Genomic DNA, 23,262 nt, shown 5'->3' on the forward strand with positions numbered 1-23,262 from the left:
ATTTCTCTTCTTTGCAGCATACTGTTCTGTTACCCACAAGGAATCGCTTTTCTTTTACACTTTGTTCTAATCCCGCATCATAGATCATTTGTCCATTCAACACTCAGATTCAGACATGCACGCAAACGATTAGTTCCTTTCAGCCATGGTTCTAAGTCCTCTTTCCCCTAGAAATGAATAGAAGAATGGAGAAACTGATAAGAGATTTCACTGTGTTTCACTTTGCTGAAATTGAGAGGTCTCACCTTCTAACCAGGACAAGGTAACCTAAGTGCAAAGTGAATTCGCGCTAGCTGGTACATTAACCACTCTGATGGTTTCTCACTTCTTACTAATGAATCCTTAATTAGAAAACACTAAAACATCCAAAAATGCCAAAGCAAGTCTACCAGCAATATAACTTTTTTCTTTATTTACAGAAACAAAACTTTAAAAAGTTTGTGCTCCATTTTTTTGTTTCTGATAAACTTCCAAAAGATAGACTAATATTTGGTTCAAACAGAGTTAAATGAAAGAGTAATTTCCTTATATCCCCGGATGCATGTTACAATATGCAGGCCTAACTAAGTAACCGGTAATAGAGTTCAGCAGCCTTCCATGGCCCAGTAGACCAGAGTCTAGCTTATGTCCCTCAATCCAGTAAGTTTCATGAATCCGATCCTGGTTTTCCTGGAGAACTCTATTAAGAAAACATTAACCATTCATTGCCTATCTAATATTTGAGTAGGACGTCTCAAAATCTTCACTGGTCCACAGAAAACATTTCTTATGAGAATACCATCCACATAATCACTAAAACAGTTTACATGGCCTGTGGAGAGTATATATGCAAGTACTTATTAATAAATGTCTGATATTCTGATACATTGAAAATTTATTTCACTGAGACAAACTGCTTTTTAAGTTTGCCTTTGAAGAAAAAATTTAAACTAACAAAGAAGTCCAAGAACAGTATAAAAACTGTCAAATATCCTTTATGAAGATTCATCTATTATTAATATGTTGTCTTTACCTGCTTTGTCATTTTCTCTGTCTACGTAATATTTTCTGAGACATTTGAGAGTAAAATTCATTCATCATGGATTTATAATATTTAGCCATACTTATTTCAGGGAGTATTTGCTAACAATGAAGATGTTTTCATATACATAAACACGGTATATTTATCAGCTCCGTAAATATTTCATTGACAATACTTTCATCTGATCTGACATGCAAATTCCAATTTTGTCATCTGACCCAATAATGTCCTTTACAGCATTTATTTCCCTCATTACTGAATTCAAATTAGCATCCCATGCTATTTTTAGTTGTCATTTCTCTTTAGTCTGTTTAATCTTCAGCATTTCCTCAGCCTTTTAAAAATAATTTATAAAATTGACATTTTTGAAGAATACAATCTTTGTCTTAATGGAATGTTTCTCATTTTGCCTGAGATGTTTTCTCATGATGAAGCTCAGGTCATGAATTCTGAGCCCATATACTACCCAAATGAGGTTGTTGTTCTCAAGGTACCCCATCCAGACCACATAATATCCATCTTCCCCTCCTTTTTGTGATGTTAGTTTTGATAGTTCCTTCCACATACTTTTATCAAGCACTTCCAGGTATCAGCCAATGTTCCAACTGATAGCAATATATACATACTGTGCATTATATGCTGTTAAGAAGGTTATGGCCAGACATTAAGCAATTTCCCTATGATAATAAAGCTTTGTGCTCGTTGGTGTAAGAAGGTAAATTAGGGGACATAGCAGTCTTCATCCTATGCAATTACATGGGACAAGAACAAGACTTAGGTTCTAGCAATACAATATATAGGATTTGAAACTCTGTCTATGTAAGTTTAGGCCAGTCATTCATGAGTAAAACATTTTGTCTTACGGGCTTTCCTAGCATTAAACATAGAATTGCCCATTCCTTGTTGTATATACAAATAGTAGATAGTTGATGATAATGATGATAGCTTTATTGATTTTGCCTGGTTGTGGTCATAGTAATATAGTTTTAAGAACATTCAGTTCTTTAATATATTTGTGTTCATAGAACAACAAAGTCGTCCAGATTTCTACCCCAATTATGGAAGATTCTTGAATACAAAACAAAATGTCTTTAGTACCCAGTAAAGCGGGATCATATTCCCTTTGGTAGTAAATTCCTCTTTGCCCACAGAGCATGAGCATGGTAATTGAGCCTGAAATTCAGGTAAAGACACTCTTCTTTAAGATCCCAACAAGAATGTCTCATAGTAATAGGGGCTACTGTAAGCTGATATGACCATTTAAGCAAGTATTTTGCCTAGGGCGAGAGTTGACTAAATAACTCTGAGCTTGCTAAGATTAACCATAGCTATGTGCAGATTTTCAAACATTTTCTTTTTCTATTCTTTAGTTCAGAGAATTGCTGATCTATTTAGTTTCGAATTTAGAAAGTTTGTTTTGATGAGATCAACTTGCCTACTGAGCATTCCTTCTAGCTCCACAGTTCCCCAAATCCACTTACACCTGTTTCAGGTGGTCAAAGATTGGGTCTCCCTTCATAATCTCTCCTGGCATCTAGTACAAAGTTCCTTTCACAGAAAAGGAACCTTTATTTCATTTATTTTCATTTTATTTTCTTTGTCTTAAATGGCAATTACAGGCATACGTTCAGGATATCACAGGTTTGGTTCCAGATTACTGCATAAAGCAAATCTCACAATAAAGAAAATCACACACCAAAATATTGTGTATATAGAAGTTATATTTCTATTGTAGTCTTGTAAGCATGCAATAGCATTGTGTCTAAAAAACAATGTATATACCTTACTTAAAAATACTTTTGTGCTAAAAAGTACTAATAATCACCCTAGCATTTAGTGAATCATAATCAACAAAATTTATACTGTTATCAACTAAGTTTATGTAATATTCTAAATCTTTTGTTGTCATTCCAACAGTGTCCACAGTGTGAATACCAGGAGTATATTTCATCTCAAAAAACCCCACTTTCTTTGCTCATCCGTAAGGAGCAACTCCTTATTTGTTCACTTTTTATCAAAAGATGGCAGCAATTTTATCAAAAGATGGCAGTCTCACCTTTAGGCTTCACTTCTAATTCTAGTTCTCTCACTATTTCTGCCACATCTATAGTTACTTCCCCCACTGAAGTCTGGAATCCCTCAAAGTCGCCTATGTAGGTTGGAATCAACTTCTTCCACACTTCTGTGACATTGATATTTTGACTTCCTTCCATGAATGACAGATGATCTTAATGGCATCTAGACTGATGAATTCTTCCTGGAAAGTTTTGAATTCACTTTGCCCAGATCCATCAGAAGAATTACTATCTATGGCAGCTATAGACTTGTGAAATGAATTTCTGAAAGAATAAGACTTGAGAGTCCAAATGACTCCTTGCTCCATGGGCTGAAGAATGGATGTTCTATTAGCAGGAGTGAAAACAGCATTAGTTTCCTTACACAGCTCCATCTGAGCTCTTGGGTGACCAGGTGCAATGTCAATGGGCAGTAATATTATAAATGGAGTGAGTGTCTTCTTTACTGAGCAGTGATTCTCAACAGCAAGCTTAAGATATTTGGTAAGCCATGCTGTAAACAGATGTGCTGTTCTCCATGTTTTGCTGCTATGTTTCTAGAACACAAGCAAAGTAGATGAGCTCTAGGATTTTCAGAATAGTAAATAAGCATTTGTCTCGACTTAAAGTCATCTGCAGCATTAGCCCCTAACAGGAGAGTCAGCCTGTCCTTAGAGGCTTAGAATCCAAACACTGACTTCTTTCTAGCTATGAAATCTTAGATCCCAAAAGAAGGCTTTGTGTGTGTGTGTGTGTGTACATTGAAAAGCTGTTGTTTAATGTAGCTACCTTTATCAATCATATCATCTGTTTCCTCCAGATAACTTGCTGCAGCTTCTCTATAAGCATGGACTGCATCACCTTGCACATTTATGCTATGGAGGGGGCCTCTGCTAGCTTCCAACTTTTCTTGTGAAGCTTCCTAACCTTTCTCAGCCTTCAAAGAATCAAAGAGAGTTGAGGCCTTCCTCAAGATTAGGATTGGCTTTAGGAAATGTTGTGGCTGGTTGATCTTTTTATCTGGATCACTTGAACTTTCTCCAAATCAGCAATAAGGCTATTTGGCTTTGAGCATTCACTGGAGTACCTTTTAATATCCATGAAGAACTTTTCCTTTACATTCACAACTTGGCTAACTGGTGCAAGAGGCCTAGCTTTTGGTCCATCCTAGCTTCCAACATGCCTCCTTCACTAAGCTTAGTCATTTCTGGCTTTTCGTTTAAGTGAGACATGCAGCTCTTCCTAGCACCTAACATTTAGAGGCCACTGTAGGGCTTTTAATTGGCCTAATTTCAATATTGCTAAGTCTCAGGGAATAGAAACTCCCAAGAAATGGGGCAGATATGTGTGAATGGATGAATGGATGAATGGATGCAGTTCATGGAGCCCTGAACCTAATTGCAGGTTACCATAACAGATAAAATAATAATCTAAAAATGTGAAACATCATGGGCATTTTCAAAATGTGACCCAGAGACACGAAGGGAGCACTTGATGCAGGGACGCCCCAAACCTTGAATGTATAAAATATGCAGAATCTGCAGAACACAATACAGGGAAGCACCGTAAGTGGTACGTTTCCCACTTGTGCATTGCAGCTTTAGATCATCTCTGGTTCTCAGAACGTATTTAGACTAGCCTGTATTCACTCATGTACTTTATTGAAAAAGAGCTGAAAAATACAGAAAAGCAGTTCTTGTTTATAAAGAACTTTACTTCCTATCAGTCTTATACTAAAACATATTATCTACTCTGATTTCAAGTGAGTGGGGTCATGTTGGCAGTAGGTAGTTTGTTCCCTCCTGCTTACATGTGTATATTTGGATTGTATAGACAGAGAACCTTAGTTGTTGTGTTTCCCTCAATAAGTCAATGCCCGTTCTCTAAAAACAGCACCAGGTGCTAGAGGATGAAGCATACCTAAGAGACGTGAGATCTAGTCCTCTCTTACCTTGACCCAAGTGTGTGTTTCCGGTTCCCCAGCTGTAACCTTGAATTTAAATTTAAAAAAAATCATAATCGGTTGCAACTTTTTACTTTTTATACTTAAAAAGAATATTTGAATGCAGCCTTGACTATATTGGTATCCAAACTTTTGGAAACCACTTATACTGTTGTTATCGGCATTTCATGAGAAGAAACGATATTTATTTTAGAATCCTCTTCCAAATGGGCCTGAGCTGAACATCAATCTCTCTTAAAATATTTCTCATGTTCAATGTAGACTTTGTGTCTCTACTGCTTTGCTTTAGCAGTAGCAGAATGTTCTTACTCTAAATATAAAATTATAAAAAAAAAAAGTCAGAAACAACATTTTCTTTAATTAGCTTCTTCCTCTGGGGGTTTTAGAAGAGGGGTTATGACTTGACAAAGATCCTTCCCATCTGTTCTTGTTTGTTTGCTTTTATTTTGACTTCCTTTCCTTGTCTTATCCAGTATCACATGAATCATTAACATTTGTTTTCATCACTTGTTTTGGTTTCCTTTCCTCCACATGATTAAGACATTATGTGGAGAGGGACTCAGGGCTAATATATTTTACATTAACCAGAGATTCTTTAAGTAAATATTAAACTTTCTAGATCTATGATCTTGTACCTCTCCCCCCCACTATGTTAATGTTCTCCTCAGCCCTGGGATAGTAAGCCATGTGCACATCCAACTGTTTGGTGAAAACAGCAAACATCATTAGATGGCGAGTGTTTGAATATAAGTTTTGCACAGAAGACATTTTTAATAAAGCTACTTCCTAACAGGAAATGCAATGTATTAAACCCTTTGTGCAAAAGACATGTTAGAGACCCTTGTGGATGTTCACAAGGGAGTTCTATTCAAAACTGGAATATACGTATGTCTTTTTGCATATTATGTGATATTTTTCACTGGCATACTCCCTTGTTAATGATTTTGCATAATTTTTACGTAGTCAATGAATTATATTTTTGCTGTCACCCAACTAAGCAGTTTGAAATTGTTCCAATTTCTATGCCATCTTCTCGCATAAAATCTTGTTGTACAACATGACTGGTATCAAACAAACTTCACTAATTTTTAAAATAAATGAGCAAACTATTCAGTACTCTAGTTTTAATATTTGGAATAAAAGCTAGTTTTAGGTTTTTCTGTATGTATTAAACATTTCAAATAACTACACATAATGATGTATACAAAAGCAGTGAACTAAATAATGAACCCAAAACAAAACTAGGAACTTGGTGACAGAATCTTCATTTCTCTGCCCAGAAAATCTTTATTTTCTGTCTCAATGACAGGAAATAAGGGGTAGAGCTTAAGATAGAAAATAAGTAATATATAGAATCTATATGCTTATTGGGTGTGATTTGATCAACTCTGATATTAAAACCTGAAATCCATTTTTACAACAAAATAAAATTTTATTTAATTTATTGTCTGTATATCTAAATCTGCACAATCGCAAACAGCACAGAAATATTCACACCTGCAATAAACGACTCAGTGATCCAGATCCTTTCTTATACACCAAATTATAGCTGTAAGCATCAAATCATTATGAACTTTGAAACTATTAGGAATTTGTAATTTAAATAGTTTCTCTCAACCCCTACTCCCAAATGCTTTTAATTAGAACAGACTTTTTAATTAAGTACTCCCATGCACAAAGTTGAGCTTGATGATTTTCCTGTCATATCAACCTCCCCTACAAAAGCAAACAATGATTGTGTTAAAGGAAAGTATTTTCTCCGAAACAAGGCTGTACCAATTCTAGTGATGCTTTCAGATTGTTCAAGTGTGGCTCTGCAGACTAAGGGGAAGCTCTACCCCTAAGAAGACAGCAGAGATCAGAACCAGGAAGCAGTGAGGCCAGTGTCCCTGTGGTGCATAGGACTCAGCCCATCGCGGGTGTCACAGATGTCATCGCAATTCCTCCTCGGACAGTCCAGTTGCTTATTAGAGAAAAAGTGATATAGCGGAGTGGTGCGAAATTTGGGTTCACACGAAATACCAAATCGCTGCACTGGCATTGTGACAGAATGTCATTCTGTGAAAACATGACATTCAGCTGAGTACAGTGACTCACACCTGTAATCCTAGCACACTACGAGGCTGATGCTGGAGGATTCCGTGAGCTCAGGAGTTTAGGATCAGCCTGATAAAGAAAGAGTGAGACCCTATCTCTACTAAAAATAGAAAAACTAGCCAGGTGTTAGGGTGTGCTCCTGTAGTCCCAGCTACTCGGGAAGCTAAGGCAGGAGGATCACTTGAACCAAGGAGTTTGAGGTTGCAGTGAGCCAAGATGATGCCACAGTTCTCTACCCAGAGCCACAAAGGTAGACTGTGTCTCAAAAATTCATTCATTCGTTCATTAAAATACAAGAAAAGAAAACATATGACACCCTCTTTGAGCCTTAATAACTTTATTGGTATAAGGCACTATTTTGTTGATTCGTTGGAAAGTTGATACTTAAAATATATATAACACCTTGAACACCATAAGTGCTCAGATTTAGCTTTAATAACTATAATCACCATTGCATTATTGCCAGGGTATTGGATCTTGTAAGCTAAGCTTTTATGCATTTACGAAATCAGGGAATAATTGCTTGGTAAACCTGGCTCAGCATCAGGAGCAGACAGGAAATGTATTTTGTCTTTGGCCAATATATGAAGAAATTTAAAAAAAAAATCAAACAATGTGGGAACTGGAGGGCAGCTGTGAGATTACTAGTTAGGGGGAAAGCATGAAGTACAAAGAGCAACACTTAAAAAGTATGAAGCCCTCTGAATTTCTAGATGCAAATAGCATACCTTTGAGTAACTGGGCCTCAGCCATGGAAACATTCCGGGGATTCCAACAATCGTTTTTTGCAAGGCCTTCTGCACGGCCTCATGGCTTCTCTTGCCGTTTGAAAAGTCATGAAAAGAGAGAGCATTGGAACCATTATTATACTCGTATAGCATAAAACCCGGCACAGTTTGGATTATGGCTCCATCTATCCTGCCTCGCACCTTTGCAATTCACTTTTTCTTTCAGGTAGTTTGTTATCAGATGCCTGAGACAGAACTGCAGCCCCATAAGTCAGAGGCCTGCTGTTAGCTGGCTGGGCATGTCCAGAGACAACTATTTACGGTGGGTTACAGGGCCAATGTCACATCTCTGGAAGAATATAAAAATTGGTTTCTTCAAAACAAACTTTTAATGATGAACAGGTATATTTCAATAAAGATGGAAAAATTAACAATAATTGCTTTTAAAGCCAGGTGCCATACATGAAGGAAGAGGGACAGTCCCTCTTCCAGGGTCTATCTATGCCACTTGATTTTCTGCCTTCAGTTGATTCAAAAGCAGGCAATGATCATTAATCATAGAGGAATACCTTCCTGTGGCAGGTGGGGTCTATTTCATAGCTGACATCTTTTATGCTTGGTACATCCATCCATCTGTTAGGATCATTAGTTAAAATTCAATACAAGATGTATTTATTAAAAGTGGAATTAAAATAGATCAGATACTGAGCACATGACTCTAAGGTATATAATTTTCATATTTTATATATGACCGTTGGTAAACATGCTTACCAAATAATTACTACTGGTACATTTTAAAAATCAGTGAAGTTTTATTTTAAAGTTTACTTTCAGAAACACTTTAAAATTTCTAACGTGCTAATAATTTTTAATACATAGACACATTCATTAATTCCCTTCTTCAAAAGTGTCTTGTTTGGGTCACATTAAAGCTGGCTTGGTGCCTATAGATCAGTGGCTAGGGCACCAGCCACATACATGGGAACTGGCAGGTTCGAACCCAGTCGGTCCAGGCCTGCCAAACAGCAATGACAACTACAACAACAAAGTAGTCAGGCATTGTGGCAGGCGCCTGTAGTCCTAGCTACTTGGGAGGCTGAGGCAAGAGAATTGCTTAAGCCCAAGAATTTGAGCTTGCTGTGAGCTATGATGTCACAGCTCTCTACCGAGAGTGACAGGGTGAAACTCTGCCTAAAAAAAGAACCCAAAAGAACAAAAAAACTTTTAATGCAAGAATGAAGCTTTCTCATTCTAATGCTACAGCAGAGATGGCTGCTGCTTCCTTGGGTCTCACCATGCGGCAGGCTTACCTGATGGAACTTCAAAGTGAGATAAGTAATACGGAGTTAACTTTTCGTGTGCATGTTTTGGGAAATAAACAGTGGAGCTCTGTTTGGAGAAGTCAATAGGAGAGGACAGAAGAATAGATGGGGTGGGGGCGGGCACTTGGGTTCTAGGATTCTGGAAGAAAGGACAGGCCTGAATATTCCAGCACAGTAAAAAGCTTAGTTATAGAATCGAAAGCAAGAGGTGGTCACTCATGGAAGGGAAAATGGTTAAAAAATAAGACAGGAGAGGAAGACCATTACCAACTTATGTCACCTTGTAGATCGTGTTAAAGAATTTGCCTAGGATTGTAAATGTGGATCTTTTAAAACAATAATTCCTAGTATATGGATTCTTTACATATGTCCACGCTTTGCTCCTATGTCCTTTCTGCCTTGTATACTACAGACCTCACGGAAGATTAGGGGATTATTTTTTAAATCTTAATTGCTTTCCTTAAACATATGGAGATTTAACACATCCATAGTGAGCTCTGAAATGTTAATTGTGAGCGAATTATTTTTCACGGGGTTTATAAAGGACCTAAGTTAATGGAATTTGAATTTTTAGGAAAGTTGAGGTCTGTCTTCTCACTAATCCTAGGAAACATCGTGTATTTTTTAAAACTAGGAATAGGAATAATATGCTTGATATAACTAAATACATGATAGAAAGTATGAGATAATTGATCTTTCTTCTTTTTTTTTTTTTTAGACAGAGTCTCACTTTATCGACCCTTGGTAGAGTGCTGTGGCATCACAGCTCACAGCAACCTCCTACTCCTGGGCTTAAGTGATTCTCTTGCCTCAGCCTCCCGTAGTTGGGACTACAGGCGCCCGCCACAACTCCCAGCTACTTTTTTGTTGCAGTTTGGCCGGGGTTGGGTTTGAACCCACCATCCTCAGTATATGGGGCCGGCGTCCTACTCACTGAGCCACAGGCGCTGCCTGGTGATTTCTATATTCTCTATTACTAGATTTTAAAAAATTAACATTCCCAGGCGGCACCTGTAGCTCAAAGGAATAGGGCACCGGCCCCATATGCCAGAGGTGGTGGGTTCAAACCCAGCCCCAGCCAAAAACTGCCAAAAAAAAAAAAAAAATAATAAAATAAAGAGTAACATTCCTTTATGTAGTGTAAATTATTAGAATCAAAATCATCATTAAAAATGTCCATTTTTAAGCAGGTAGAAGTAAATATATAAGAAGGCTGACATTTTTAGTTTATTTATTTTTATAATACTAAGTTTGTTAGTCTTATTTACTAAGTGAGTAATTGAATCTCCATGTAATGTTAAATGAAAAGATGCAGTTTTGTCCCACATGTGCGTGTAATCACGCCAAGCAAACAGAAAACATCAGACCAAATGCCATGCAAAAACAATAAATATTTCAAACTATGTTACTATGGTACTGCTGCACTTATACTCAGGAAGATGCAAATTATATGGCTTCGACACTGACTTTGTTAAAGGCTTCATTTAGGGGCTTTCTGTCTTTATTTAATATCACAGTGGTTATTGCTTAGCTATAGTAATATTTAGTATCAATGAGGAACTATAGTTGGGAACCACAGGAGGTCAAACATGTTTAGACTAACTCAGGAGATCAGCACAGTGGGAGCGTGTCTGAAGTCGTGGTCTCGTATTAGAGTTCAACTGGGTTAATAAGATGTTTGCATTGACTAATCTCATACCTTCCACCCAAAGGTATGTGCTATATTCCGGGGAGCAGATCTTCACTGTGCCTATTGTATGCTCCAACTGTTAGGAATAGCCATGGCATATGATTGCTGAACTGAAAAACACAGTGTATTTAAAGGCTTTGGAGTCTTTGTTAACATTATCATCAAAATAGAATTAGATTAAATTTTAGAGCGGCAACTAGCATTTGACACAACTTATTAGAAATTAGCCCATCTGAGACTAATCTCAGGGACATTCCTGACCTTGTTAAGGGAAAATGAGAGGTTTGGGATATTATTGATACAATAATTAAATATACTGTGAAACCTCCATAGTTGACCACCTCCCTACATTGACCTTTTCATTGTAGTCTCTTGGGTGGTCAACTTACAGAGGTTCTACTGTAGACATATTATGCAGTGTGTTCTCTGTGTAGATGGCATGAAACCTATCTCTGATTCATTAGTTTATTAAACACATTGAGTGCGTGTACCGTGGTTTCTCCATATTTACAGTTTGACATTTTGCAGTTTCACTTACCTGCCCATCAGCTTTGGGTTAGAAATATTACAGTATTCACATCACTTCTATTACATTATATTGTTACAGTTATTCTATTTTATGATTAGTTATTGTCAATCTCTTACTGTGCCTAATTTATAGATTAAACTTTATCATAGGTATATATGTGTAGAAAAACACAGTATATACAGGACATGGTACTAACCAGGATTTCAGGATTCCACCAGTAGAGCCCCGAAATGAGAGAGGACTGGGGTACAGGAGGTGCTTGGAATAAATCAGTAAGCAAAACAAAAAGTTTTCTGTCATCCTGGAAGTAGGATTACAACCCTACAAATTAACTGAGGATGAAACATGAAATAGGAATATGGAATTTGGGCACACTTACATTTCTATGAAGTAAAAATGATTTAACATCTATAGTTGTAGATTCCTTAATAATTATTATATTTACTATAGCCTGTGTAAATGCACTTACTTAGCTTACTGGTGAACATGAGATCTGCAGATATTTAGATCATCATTTGTATTTCCTGAATCCACTGTGAGTTGTTTATGTTCCCAAATATTTTAGCTCTTCACATTATCAGTTTGCAAACATTTGTGTAGCAATATATACTTTTCAAAGTTGGAAAAGCTTTCTTTTTGTGATTGTTTTACTTTCTACGATAGGTGTTATAATTTGAAATTCAGACATACTTCACACAAAGATATCCAAAGTTTATCCCACCTCAAAAAGTGGACAGTGTAGAGGGTAATACACTTAAAGAACAGGCATATGTTTTGTTTTAGATTTTTCGTTTTCCATTTCTTATTTCTGCTTCATTCAAATGGGTTTCTCCATATGTCCAAGATCTGACTTCCTTTTCTTTTTCATATAGGGAGTGGTTGGTAATAGCTAAGTAATATACAATATTTCTATCTTACTATTTAATTGGATTAATCTCACTTCAAGAGGTAAAGGTTATAGTTCATTGATAGTGATGAAATAATTGATGTGGCTTTTATACATATAATAGCAATGAACATGTACAGTAGATACATTGCATGGTGTATTTAACAACACTCAAGAGTAAGATGGGAGTTCAGTCTTTCCTGATGAAGATACACCTGAGTGCATTTAGAGAAAATTTGGTTCTGCAAGCTTGGAGGGAGTAATTGCTATTCAACAGAAATCAGCTAGCTTTGCATATCAGTAAAATACACACACATACTCTTATCTATTTTCTGAGTGCTCTGGAACTGATATCAAAATAGCAAATATATATTTATGAGAACTAGCAATGGTGTATTCCTTTCAATCATCTGAACTCAATGTAATTATGAAATTAACTTTGGTTTTATGTGGAAAATGTTAACTTCCTAATCTAGTGAAGATAGAATAAAACCCCTAATTTTGTTTCAGGCTACCGAGATTTTATATCCACATTTTGTACCCCGAGTGCCATGCCATTAATTATCTTTATTGCTCCTTTCTAGATGGAAGACTGTATTTGAAAACTACTGTCATGTACTGAATCTTTCCTGTTGAAGAAATCCATGTTAAAGAGCGTTGCAGTCACATGTTTGTCGTGGGAAAGTTCGGAAAAAAAATAAAGTCCTTTTGAAGGGAACTTCCTCAATTTTGTGTATTATTGTTCTTTGAAAGTTAAGTATTCTACAAAAAAAAAAAAAAAACTCCATTGATTTTCACCCGTGGTTCATACCAGAGACCTGAGAATGTTTGTAAATGTACAAGTATCAAACTTCTTACAGATAACTGCAACTTGCTGCTGGACACTTGTCTACAGAGTCAAAGGCAGGTCTACCTGAGACCTGGATTCTTTTTTAATGGAATGAACCATTTTCCTCTTCTGAAAATTCTGTATCTGAGCACATCAAGAGACTCTTATAGCAGTGGTTACCCAGACTAACAGAATTATGTCCTCCTGAAACCAGCAAGAACACTTGGAAATGAAAATGTAGGGGGCATAGAGGATTTTGAAAACAATAAAAAAGAAAGAGTAATATTCTGTTACATTCACTTTTAAACTCTCTAATTGTGAGGTTTCTCCGATGGTTTTTTTCACACACTTTCCAAAAGACCAACAAATGGATGTTGACAACTACCCAGTGAAATAGCATTCTGCAAATCTGAAAAGAAGCATTGACTATAAGCCAAAAGGTTTCACGGAAGGTCTTTTTTTTTTTTTTTTCTTGAGAATAAAAAAAAAATATATATAAATGTAACATGTTTTCATTCCAAACTGGTAGTGGTATATAGAATTAAAGATAATAATGTTGCTTCTTATTCAAGCTGTTGGTCATATGTACAGTATATAAACATAAAACACACAAGGAAGGTATTATGTATGCAGTAGTATACTAGAGTTTAGGAAAATGAAAATTTTAGAAAATATGTTTTGTCACCCTGTTGGTCAGAAAGACGTCTTTCTGGTTTTAACGCATGCAGGCATGTAAATATTTGTCTGGAGTCACAGTATTAATGAATGAGATCCCAAGCATCTGGTGACATCGGAACTCTGTGTCGGCCACTTTTATTTGTATATTGAACCCTAGTTAGTGCCCCCCAACAGCACTATTGATAACGGATTGTGGCTAAACAGTAAATCAAAACACCAGAAATATTTTTATATGTTAATGTCATATTATGTTAATGTTGCTGAAAATGAAACCTAACAAACCCTTGATGTACCAGTCCAATATCATGTAGCACTGAGTGAAAAATAAAGTTAAAATGTGTTGTTCTTCCCACCCTGGTCAGAGGGAAGGGTGGCTACGTGTTATTTTCACTGTCTTTTTGAGAGTTACAGTCTGTGTTTTCACTTTTGTGCAGATAACTGGAAGTAAAGCCGCAAACAGTGCTTATTATACACTAAAGTTACCTTCTCTTTGTTTTTACATGTCTGGAGTTAACACCTTTAAAGACTGATGTGAATCAGTACAGTGACTGTACCTTTTGTGATTTTTTTCTGTCATCTTCCAAGTTTATGACCATAACATTATTTATTACCATAAAACAGCAAAATCTTCAGTGTCTAAGAAAGCTAGCTTAAAATGCTTAAAGATAGTTCCAATTGGGGATTAATTATTTGGTTAAGAAAAAAAAAATAACATAGATATTCCTAGCACTAAGCTTCTATACCTTTTAGGTCTTCCTCTCAATACTGGAACATAATTCTTTTGTGTAGCTCACTATTAACCAGCTAAGTCCATTTTTAATTAAAAGGTTAAATGTACAATTCCTCTTTTAGCTTGCTTTCAAAGGGAGCACTATTTTTATTTAAAGTATTGTTAGTAATGGCTTTGTAGAAACTTGGTTTCCTAAGTAGAGTTTTTACATAGCCATCTTTTGTTGTTTGAGCACAGGAGAGTCTATTCCCTCGTTATGTGCTTTTTCTCCCTTGTATGCAGTCTTTAAAGGATTTCAACATTTAAAATTGGATGGACTTGTGGCAAGCATTGGAATCATACATTTTTTGAAAGATTTTTTAAAAAGCCTACACCGTACATATGTAGTAGAATCAGCCATTGCTCTGCTCCTGGCATAGAGTCACCTGTTAAGTGGGTTAAATAGTTTTAAAATACATCCTTTCAAGAACCTTGAGAATGCTTTAGTGTTTGGTTTGACATGAAAGGAAATTTTAGCAAGTATTAAAGACAAAAAGCTATCAGCTGTATGTTAAGAGAGACGCTTACTAACATGTTGTAAATATTACAATTCATGAAATGTTATTGTTAAGTCTATAACTTAATTTTTCTCCCTTTTTTTAGTTATACAGGTTGGTTTGGAAATTTGTGTTTTGGCCTAAGCAAGTAAAATTGTGCCCATTTTATGGTTTCCATGCTTTTATAATCCTAAAAATTATTCATGTCTCTAGTTGTTCTATATTATAACCACATTTGCGCTCTATGCAAGCCCTTGGAACAGAACATACTCATCTTCATGTAGGACCTATGAAAATTGTCTATTTTTATCTATATATTTAAAGTTTTCTAAAAATGATAAAAGGTTATTACGAATTTTGTTGTACAAAATCTGTACAAAAATCTGTTTTTACATCATAATGCAAGAATTGGAAATTTTTCTATGGTAGCCTAGTTATTTGAGCCTGGTTTCAATGTGAGAACCACGTTTACTGTTATTGTATTTAATTTTCTTTTTCTTTTCAACAATCTCCTAATAAAACTGTCTGAAATCTCCCTGTGACTTTATTTACAGTTTGTCTTTATTAAATTTTGTGAAACGCGTAGCATTGAAGGGATATTTACTTTCTAATGGGAGGCATCTAAAAACAACGTAAGTCAGCTCTTTGCAATGCAAGGGGAACAATGCTCGATGATTTTACTTAACATGCAACTGCTTCTTTCTCTAATATGAATTACTGTGGTGAAAAACATCATAAAAGCACACTCTGTAGTTATTGTTTAACAAGCAGATTTTCCATATTTTGTTTCTTGCCAGCTAAGCAAACTGCCCACATATACATGATTTATTTATGTACATTTCCCAGTTTATGAAGCTGTTATTTGTACCTTTTTCCTTTATATTCTTATATTCCCATGATTCTTATTTCACAAAGCTTTGTGCTGAATAATGTAAAGTAGACACATTGATGGAACTAAATATATTATTCCCATATCTATGAGAGTGTAGATATGTAATGCAAACTTAGTGTTTTGCTTCTGATCTCTATCATTGGAAAAAATGCCATCAGAAACTTTGAACTTACAGCATCCTTTACTAATACATAAATATTTTAATCACTCAAGAAATGCAGCATTTGAAGAAATCCTGGGCTGCTGTCTCTCTGAATATTCTGAACGGCCCCAAGAGAATGGAAAATGAATGTTTTCTGTCCTAGGAAATTATTTTAATGAATTCTTGAAATAGTATATTAATGGTTTAATGAAAGGTTTCCTAATGAAACCTAAGCAGTTTATGTGACCATTACAAATGCAGTTTTGTCTTCTGTCATCATCAGTTTATGTCGATAAGCCATATATTAGAACATCGTACAGTCTCCGAATATTAGTGGAAGTCAGTGAGAATGTAGGGTTTTCCCCGTGTGTTTTCATTGGGACTAGCAAATTTAAAATTTTCACAAAAAAAAAACATTGGTTACTAAAGGAGAGTATCTTTAAAAAGTTCTATGAATTGCGGTTTTTAAATATGGGAAATAGGGATGTTAGTAGAATCACAGCATTGTTGTAAATGGCACTGGACAAGTATCACTTTTCCTCACACGCAGGTTGGTGCTAATGTTTACCTTTAATGTGTACAACTGATACACAAAAGCTGAAGTGATCCTCATTTATTCAGAGAAGCCAATGCGTGAATAAAGCGTCTCTTCTGCACAAAGCATTGCAGTAGAGCGTGTCATGACTAAACTTAAAAACATACTTGTTGTCCCCAAGGAGCTTGTGCTTTGGTTGAAATAGAGAATCTGACTTCTAAGAGTATAGTTGTATAATACGTTATCACTCACCATGTACACATGTGTGTGTGATGGTTTAAAATCATTGAAACACATAAATTCCTAAACGCCAACTGAGCGACTGAGGTGAGGAGTGGCACTTTTAGTAGTAGCATCGTTTACATTTAGAAATTGATGAGCTGGAGATTTTGAGTTGTATAGGATCAGTTAGGGGTCCTCTGGTTGCATGTAACAAGAACAAATCTCTGCAGGGTGAAAGAGTGTGTGGAACTGGTGATAAGGACAGAAGGCTACACGGGCACCCCACGACGGGAACACAGTCAGCCCTCGGTTCAGAGACCCTCTTCTACTTCAGCTTTTCTCCTACTGTCAGCGACTCCGCTGCTTTTTGCTTTTGCTGCAGACACATTTGCTTCTCTTGTTCATTTCTTGACTCCTCTCTAATTCAGGAGCAAAAGGCCCAGCCCACAGAAGTGAACAAATCACTCTCTCTCCTTCATCCTAAGTCTGATTCCCTGAGAGTTCCAATTGCCTCAGGTTAGAGCACATGCCAGCACGTGAAGGCCACCATACATTAGATGAGTTTAGGGAATTTTAGAAACTATTGTGTCTAATTAAATTGGAATCTCTGGGGTTGAGGCGATGGCATCAGGACTTTTTAAGTTCTTCAGGTGATTCTATTAAGCTAACTTTGAGGACCACTGTCTGGGAGGATGGGTAAGTATCACAGTACAGAAAACAATTACTGGGGCTTCTGCTGTGGGGCAAGGATATACCTGGGGTACATGAAGGGGCATTGTAAGCTGAGCAGTTGGTATAAAAGCTGACTAAGAGTTCTGAAAAATCAGTTAAATATTTTTGAACAGCAAATTTTAGCAGTGTGAACTTAATTCTGAATTGAATAAAAATTTGCAATAAGAGTGTAATGATTTTTTTTTAATGAAGTTATTGATAAATCTGACCTCAGTACCAATTTCCTAGGGAGATAAAAATTCTGTCTTGGTCATTATTGACATTTCTCTCCCTCTGAATGTTCTGAATGTTTTCCTCAGTTGATAGCATTTAGGGACAACCTTGGATTTGTTATGCGTGGGATCTGGCCTCAGAGGAGTGGCCATAAACTGTGTCCTCAGAGACTCTCATGGTTTGCAGAGCAAAAATTACAGTATGCTTTGATTATGCAGACAGAGGATTTCAGACAATTATAATAATATATAGAAGTATAAAGCCAGGTGAGAGGAGGTAATGCTTTTATACATTACTCATACTAATAAGATGGCAGTCTATGCAAGTAGACAGTGGTAAGTTTTACAAAGAGGTATAATCTAATACATACTGTGGCCCCTAAAAATACTATATTGATATACATATTCAACTATAGATAAAACAGAATTCAGTCTATAATGAAGTTAGCTTCGAATAAACAGTAAATAGGTTTGGTAATTGATCCAGAGCTACTGTGCTGGTAATTCCCAATTCTTTCCCAGGTATTTTGGCTGCTCAGTCATAATGGTAATGAATGACCAACTGTGTTTATTGCATTAGGCAAGAGAAGAGAGGTTGGTTGATGTGTCTTTGCAACTGTGCATCCCTGCTTTTTATTTATTGTGTGTACTCGCTTTCAGCAATATGGTTCAAGCTGATAATTTAAAACATAAGTGAGGACCTACATGGTAGCCAGTCATTAAAAGTTGTTAATTTAGAAAATCTCCTTATTGACTTCTACCATGAGTGTGGAAACTTGGCGAAAATGTTGAGAAATAGCCTACCCCTTACAAACACATCTTGTAAAGAAAAAGGGGGCAGCCATGGAAGCTTGTCCCTGTAATCCTACAACTTTGGCAGGCTGGAGCAGGAGTACCAGATGAGGCCAGGATTTTTGACACAGCCTGAGCAACGTTATGAGATCTTGTCTCTAGAGAAAATAGAAAAACTAACCAGGCTTGGTGGCACGAGAAGTATCAGTTGAGTCTAGGAGTTTGGGGTTGCAGTAAGCAATGATGAGGTCACTGCATTCCAACACTGGCAACAAACTAAGACCCTGTGTTCAGCAAAAAGAAAAGGAAAAGAAAAAAAGAAAAGAAAAAAAGGGTTGAGTTGGATCTTTCAAATAAAACTATCTGATTATCATGTGCCCAGGTATTTATACTGAATAGTTTGTGGTTCCTTACATTAATATATTTCGATGCTTTTTCATACATGTATATGCTTTAGATATCCCCCCACCTCAGATAGCCATTGCTTTACTTAGGTACACATAGGGGCCAAAAAAATACTGGGCAAAGTGCAGGAAGAATGGGAACTGAAGACCCCATTCTTGGCAAGGGAAAACACCCCCAGAAAAGGGGAAAAAGAGAGAGATAATCTGAGTAAGGTGGAATAAAAACAGTTTAGCTAGCTTACTTTTAAACTAACCATTCAATTACTTGTCTGGGAAGTTTCTGCTTTTACTGGAAGCCTGGCCTGTAAAGGACACAGCTTACAAACATCCATGCTGTGCTCTGTAAGCACTCAGAAGGACAGTGGCTATAGCATGCTGATATTGCATCTTGCCATGAAATGTGGCATTTATTTTATTAATTTATTTATTGAATTTATTTACATTATAAAAATACTTTTAAAATATGTGAGATAACTCTAGATTCCAGGTACTTATAAGAAATAACATAGAGATATCCCATGAAGTCTTCAGTCATTTCCCCTTTGGTAAAATTTCGCATAAATATAGTACAGTATCACAACCAGGAAATTTACAATGATACCATCTACCAACCTTATTCAGCTATTACCTGTTTACCGTCACTCAATTGTGTGTGTGTGTGTGTTTGGTGTTATACAATTTTATAACATGATAGATTCAGAAGCTATGTGCAAGGCCTGGAAAGGAACATTAACCAACCCAATCCCTGCCCAGTCAACAGTCAAAGCAAATACCCATTGTGGGAGTTTGTATAATGGTCAGGGCAGAGATCAAGGAAACAGCTGGAGCTCTGAAATATGGACAGGAGAGCCTGTACCCTGATCACAGAGGCAAATGCCTTGGGATGGAGACAGGGGAAATTCCTTTTTGATCAATTCTTCAGAGAAGAACTGACACCACCATGTCTGCTCCCCAAGAAACTAGAGGGGTGTAGAATGCCCTTGGGGGGCATTCCTCCCCCAAGGAATCTGTGTGCTCGACCATAAACAGGAGGCTGCCCACACATAGGCTCAGGGTTTAGATTTCTCAAGGCTGCCCAGACCCTTTCAAGTTAATGATTAGAGACAGAATAAGAACTAACATGCTTACTTGTAGAAACTGCTGACATTTTTGTGCCCTTCCTCATCTTACTCCCCTCAGCTAAATAAGAAAATAGGTCTCAAGAATGGAAGAAAAAGTATCCAATGTACACAGCCCTATTTTGCAACTAATTCATAGCTTTTATAGGCATGTCATAACCTAATTATAGCCTTAGAATATGGGAAGGGGGTGGGAGAGGGGAGGTGAGGAGGGTGGATGGGGGAAGGAAGAGTGATTGGTGGGGTCACCTCTATGGTTTATCTTACAAGGGTACAAGTGAATCTTTCTAAAAGCAGAGGAGGGTGGATGGAGGGAGGGAGGGAGATTGGTGGGGTGAGGGGGGTGAATGGGGGGTGGATGGGGAGGGAGGGTGATTGGTGGGGTCACCTCTATAGTTTATCTTACAAGGGTACAAGTGAATCTTTCTAAAAGCAGAGTATGAATGTCTTAACTCAGTAACTAAGAAAATGACATGAAGGTTATGTTAACCAGTTTGATGAGAGTATTTTAAAATGTATATGAAAGCAGCACACTGTACCCCATGATGGCATTAATGTACACAGCTTTGCTATAAGAAATTTTTTAAAAAAAGAAAGAAAATAGGTCCCATAAAAAGCTGGGTGGAATAAACACTCAGGACCATTCTCTGAAGCCCCACAGCTAGAGGTGTTCCCCTGTACCCACCTTTGAGACCTACACATCTTTGAAAACTCTATTCTGTGTCTTGTCTCTTTATCTCTTGCTGATTTTAACTTTATTTTCCCCTAGTCAACTTCAGCTGGTTCCACAGGTCTTAAATGACCCTGCCCCTGGGGGAGGACACTGAAGGCAAAGGATCTTGGGAAATGAAGTTCTCTGCTGTATATGATAAAACAGGGCAAACGCAGAGAACATGATGAAACAGTAAATGGGTAAATGATCTAATAGCACAACGTGTTTTCAGGGAGATAGGTAAAGGGGCGAGAGAAAAATTTTAATTGCCCAATATTAATATAATTTAGAATCTAGATTTAACAGCTATTTAAAGATGACTATCTATGAGATTCTCTGGGGCATCTTTCACATGAAGTTGCCTTGGTACAACCAAATGCACCTCCATTTAGATTGGTCACCTGGCACTCTCTCTCCATTTATCTGCTGCGTATCCAGTACTAGAAGAATACTTGTTTATTTTTGCATCTGTGCTACATGTACCCACAGTAAACACTCAGGCATTCTTCTGAAAAACACTATGCTGCAAACTATCTTTGTACCTTTGTAAGAGCAGTGAACAGATGCATAAAAAGTTCAAACATGAGATAAACAATAGTCCTCTTTCTCTCCAAACCTAGTACAAATAGCAGGTTGTCTGAGTGAGGTCCCATTGAGGTCTCTTCCCTAGACTTTTGAAGAAAGACTATCTGTCTTCACTTGTGGGTGTTTGGAGGAATGTAGACCAAAAGGGACTCACAGCTCTCACCAACAACCATCATCTAACCTCTAGTTCTTAACCTCACATCTTAAACTTGTTTTACAATCTGGAGGTAGATGAACAGTCAAGGTCACAAAATTAGTTTCCCTATACCCATTAAGTTCTGCATGCTGATACTACATCATGCCATGAAATGTGGCATCTATTTTATTTATTTATTTATTGAAACATGTTTAAGTTATAAAAATATTTTGAAATATTTGAGATAATTCTAGATTCCAGGCACTTACAAGAAATAACACAGAGACATCCCATGAAGCCTTCAGTTATTTCCCTTCAGGTAAAAGTTTGCATAAATATAGTATAGTATCACAATCAGGAAATTCGCATTGATACCATCTACCAACCTAATTTAGCTGTTACCTGTTTCACAGTCACTCAGTAGTGTGTGTGTTTACTTTTACACAATTTTATAACATGATAGATTCATGACCATCACCACAGTTAAGATACAGAACAGTGTCATCACAAGGATCCTTAAGTTATATTTTTATAACCACAGCTACCAACTTCTCTCCCTGACTTTCTGAATACTGGCTAATGGCTAATTGGTTTTCTGTCTCTATAACTAGTCTTTTTAAGAAGGTTATATCAATGGATTCACACAGTATGAAACTTGGAGATTGGCTTCTTAACGAAGTATAATAATGCTCTGGAAATCCACACAGTTGTTAACTCATCAGTAGTTAACTCCTTTTTATTGCTGATTACTATTCCATGGTATGGATGTACCACATTTTGTTTGACTATTTACTGGGTTGTTTACAGTCTGTGGTTATTATAAATAATACTGTTTCACATATTTCACCAACTTCTGAGCAACCCAGGGAAGACAGAGCTGAGTTCTTCACACAACCTCTTCCTGTCTACTTGATACAGGTGGATGCTCAATCTCCTCTGGGCCCCAGTGACAGCAGTCAGGTGTGCTATGAATCTAAGTAGTCTCTAGTCCTATGTTTCAGTGCCTCATTAAGCCTTATTGCTCCTAACAGGTGCACAGGCCCAGTTTGTTCCCACTAGTAAAGAAAAAATAAATTGGTTTCTACTGGATATTCACAGTGTCATCAGAGCCTGCCTCCAACTTCTGCAGACAGGGTAGTGGTGTTGGGCAAGGTGGCCTTGGGTGGAAGATGAGCTTCTCACTTTCCCTTCAGACTCTCCTGAAAGGTGAAATGTGAGGTGGCCTTAGGGAGTGGTTTTTCCTTTGATGTTTGCCTATAGATGGGTGAGTATGGCCAAAAGTTTCTCTGTTTTGTTATCTCACAACTTATCTGGCCTTTTAGATAGGGGAAAGACTTACTGTGGGGAATTTTATGTTTGCATCACTTTGTGCTTCTGGCTTAGAGACCTCCACAAGGCTCTGTCTGAATATCCGGGTGGCAATGAGGAAACCCAGAGAACTCGCCTCAGCATCATTCCTCAAGGGTCAAGCACCCTAGGTGGTCCTAATTCTTTTCACCTTTCAGAGATTCTCTTTCTGTTTGTTTGTTTTTTGTCATTTACCCACAGTTTTAGTTGTAAAAGGAAGGATCTGGCAAAAAACAGGGCTATTCTCTTGGCCAGAGCTAGAAACAAAAATGACTGTTCAGGTTTGCATTATTCTTTTTAGCCATTCTTATTTAATTTAATTTTGTTTTGTTATTGTCATATCAGAAGAGCAGAACTTGCTAAGAAAACC

General features: G+C 36.9%; 1 protein-coding gene across 1 annotated transcript in view; it reads left to right on the forward strand.

Annotated features, from left to right (window-relative positions):
• The window catches only part of DACH1 (dachshund family transcription factor 1), a 431,057-nt gene extending 417,473 nt beyond the window's left edge, over window positions 1-13,584 (forward strand). The window contains exon 12 of the mRNA XM_012805095.1: window positions 12,875-13,584. Coding sequence (XP_012660549.1) covers window positions 12,875-12,912 — 38 coding nt within the window. The 3' untranslated portion in view covers window positions 12,913-13,584. The remainder of the gene's footprint in view (window positions 1-12,874) is intronic.
• The last annotated feature ends 9,678 nt before the right edge of the window (window positions 13,585-23,262 follow it).

The sequence above is a fragment of the Otolemur garnettii genome, unplaced genomic scaffold, assembly GCF_000181295.1.
Source record: "Otolemur garnettii isolate 467f Iridium unplaced genomic scaffold, OtoGar3 scaffold00036, whole genome shotgun sequence".
Classification (NCBI taxonomy): domain Eukaryota; kingdom Metazoa; phylum Chordata; class Mammalia; order Primates; family Galagidae; genus Otolemur; species Otolemur garnettii.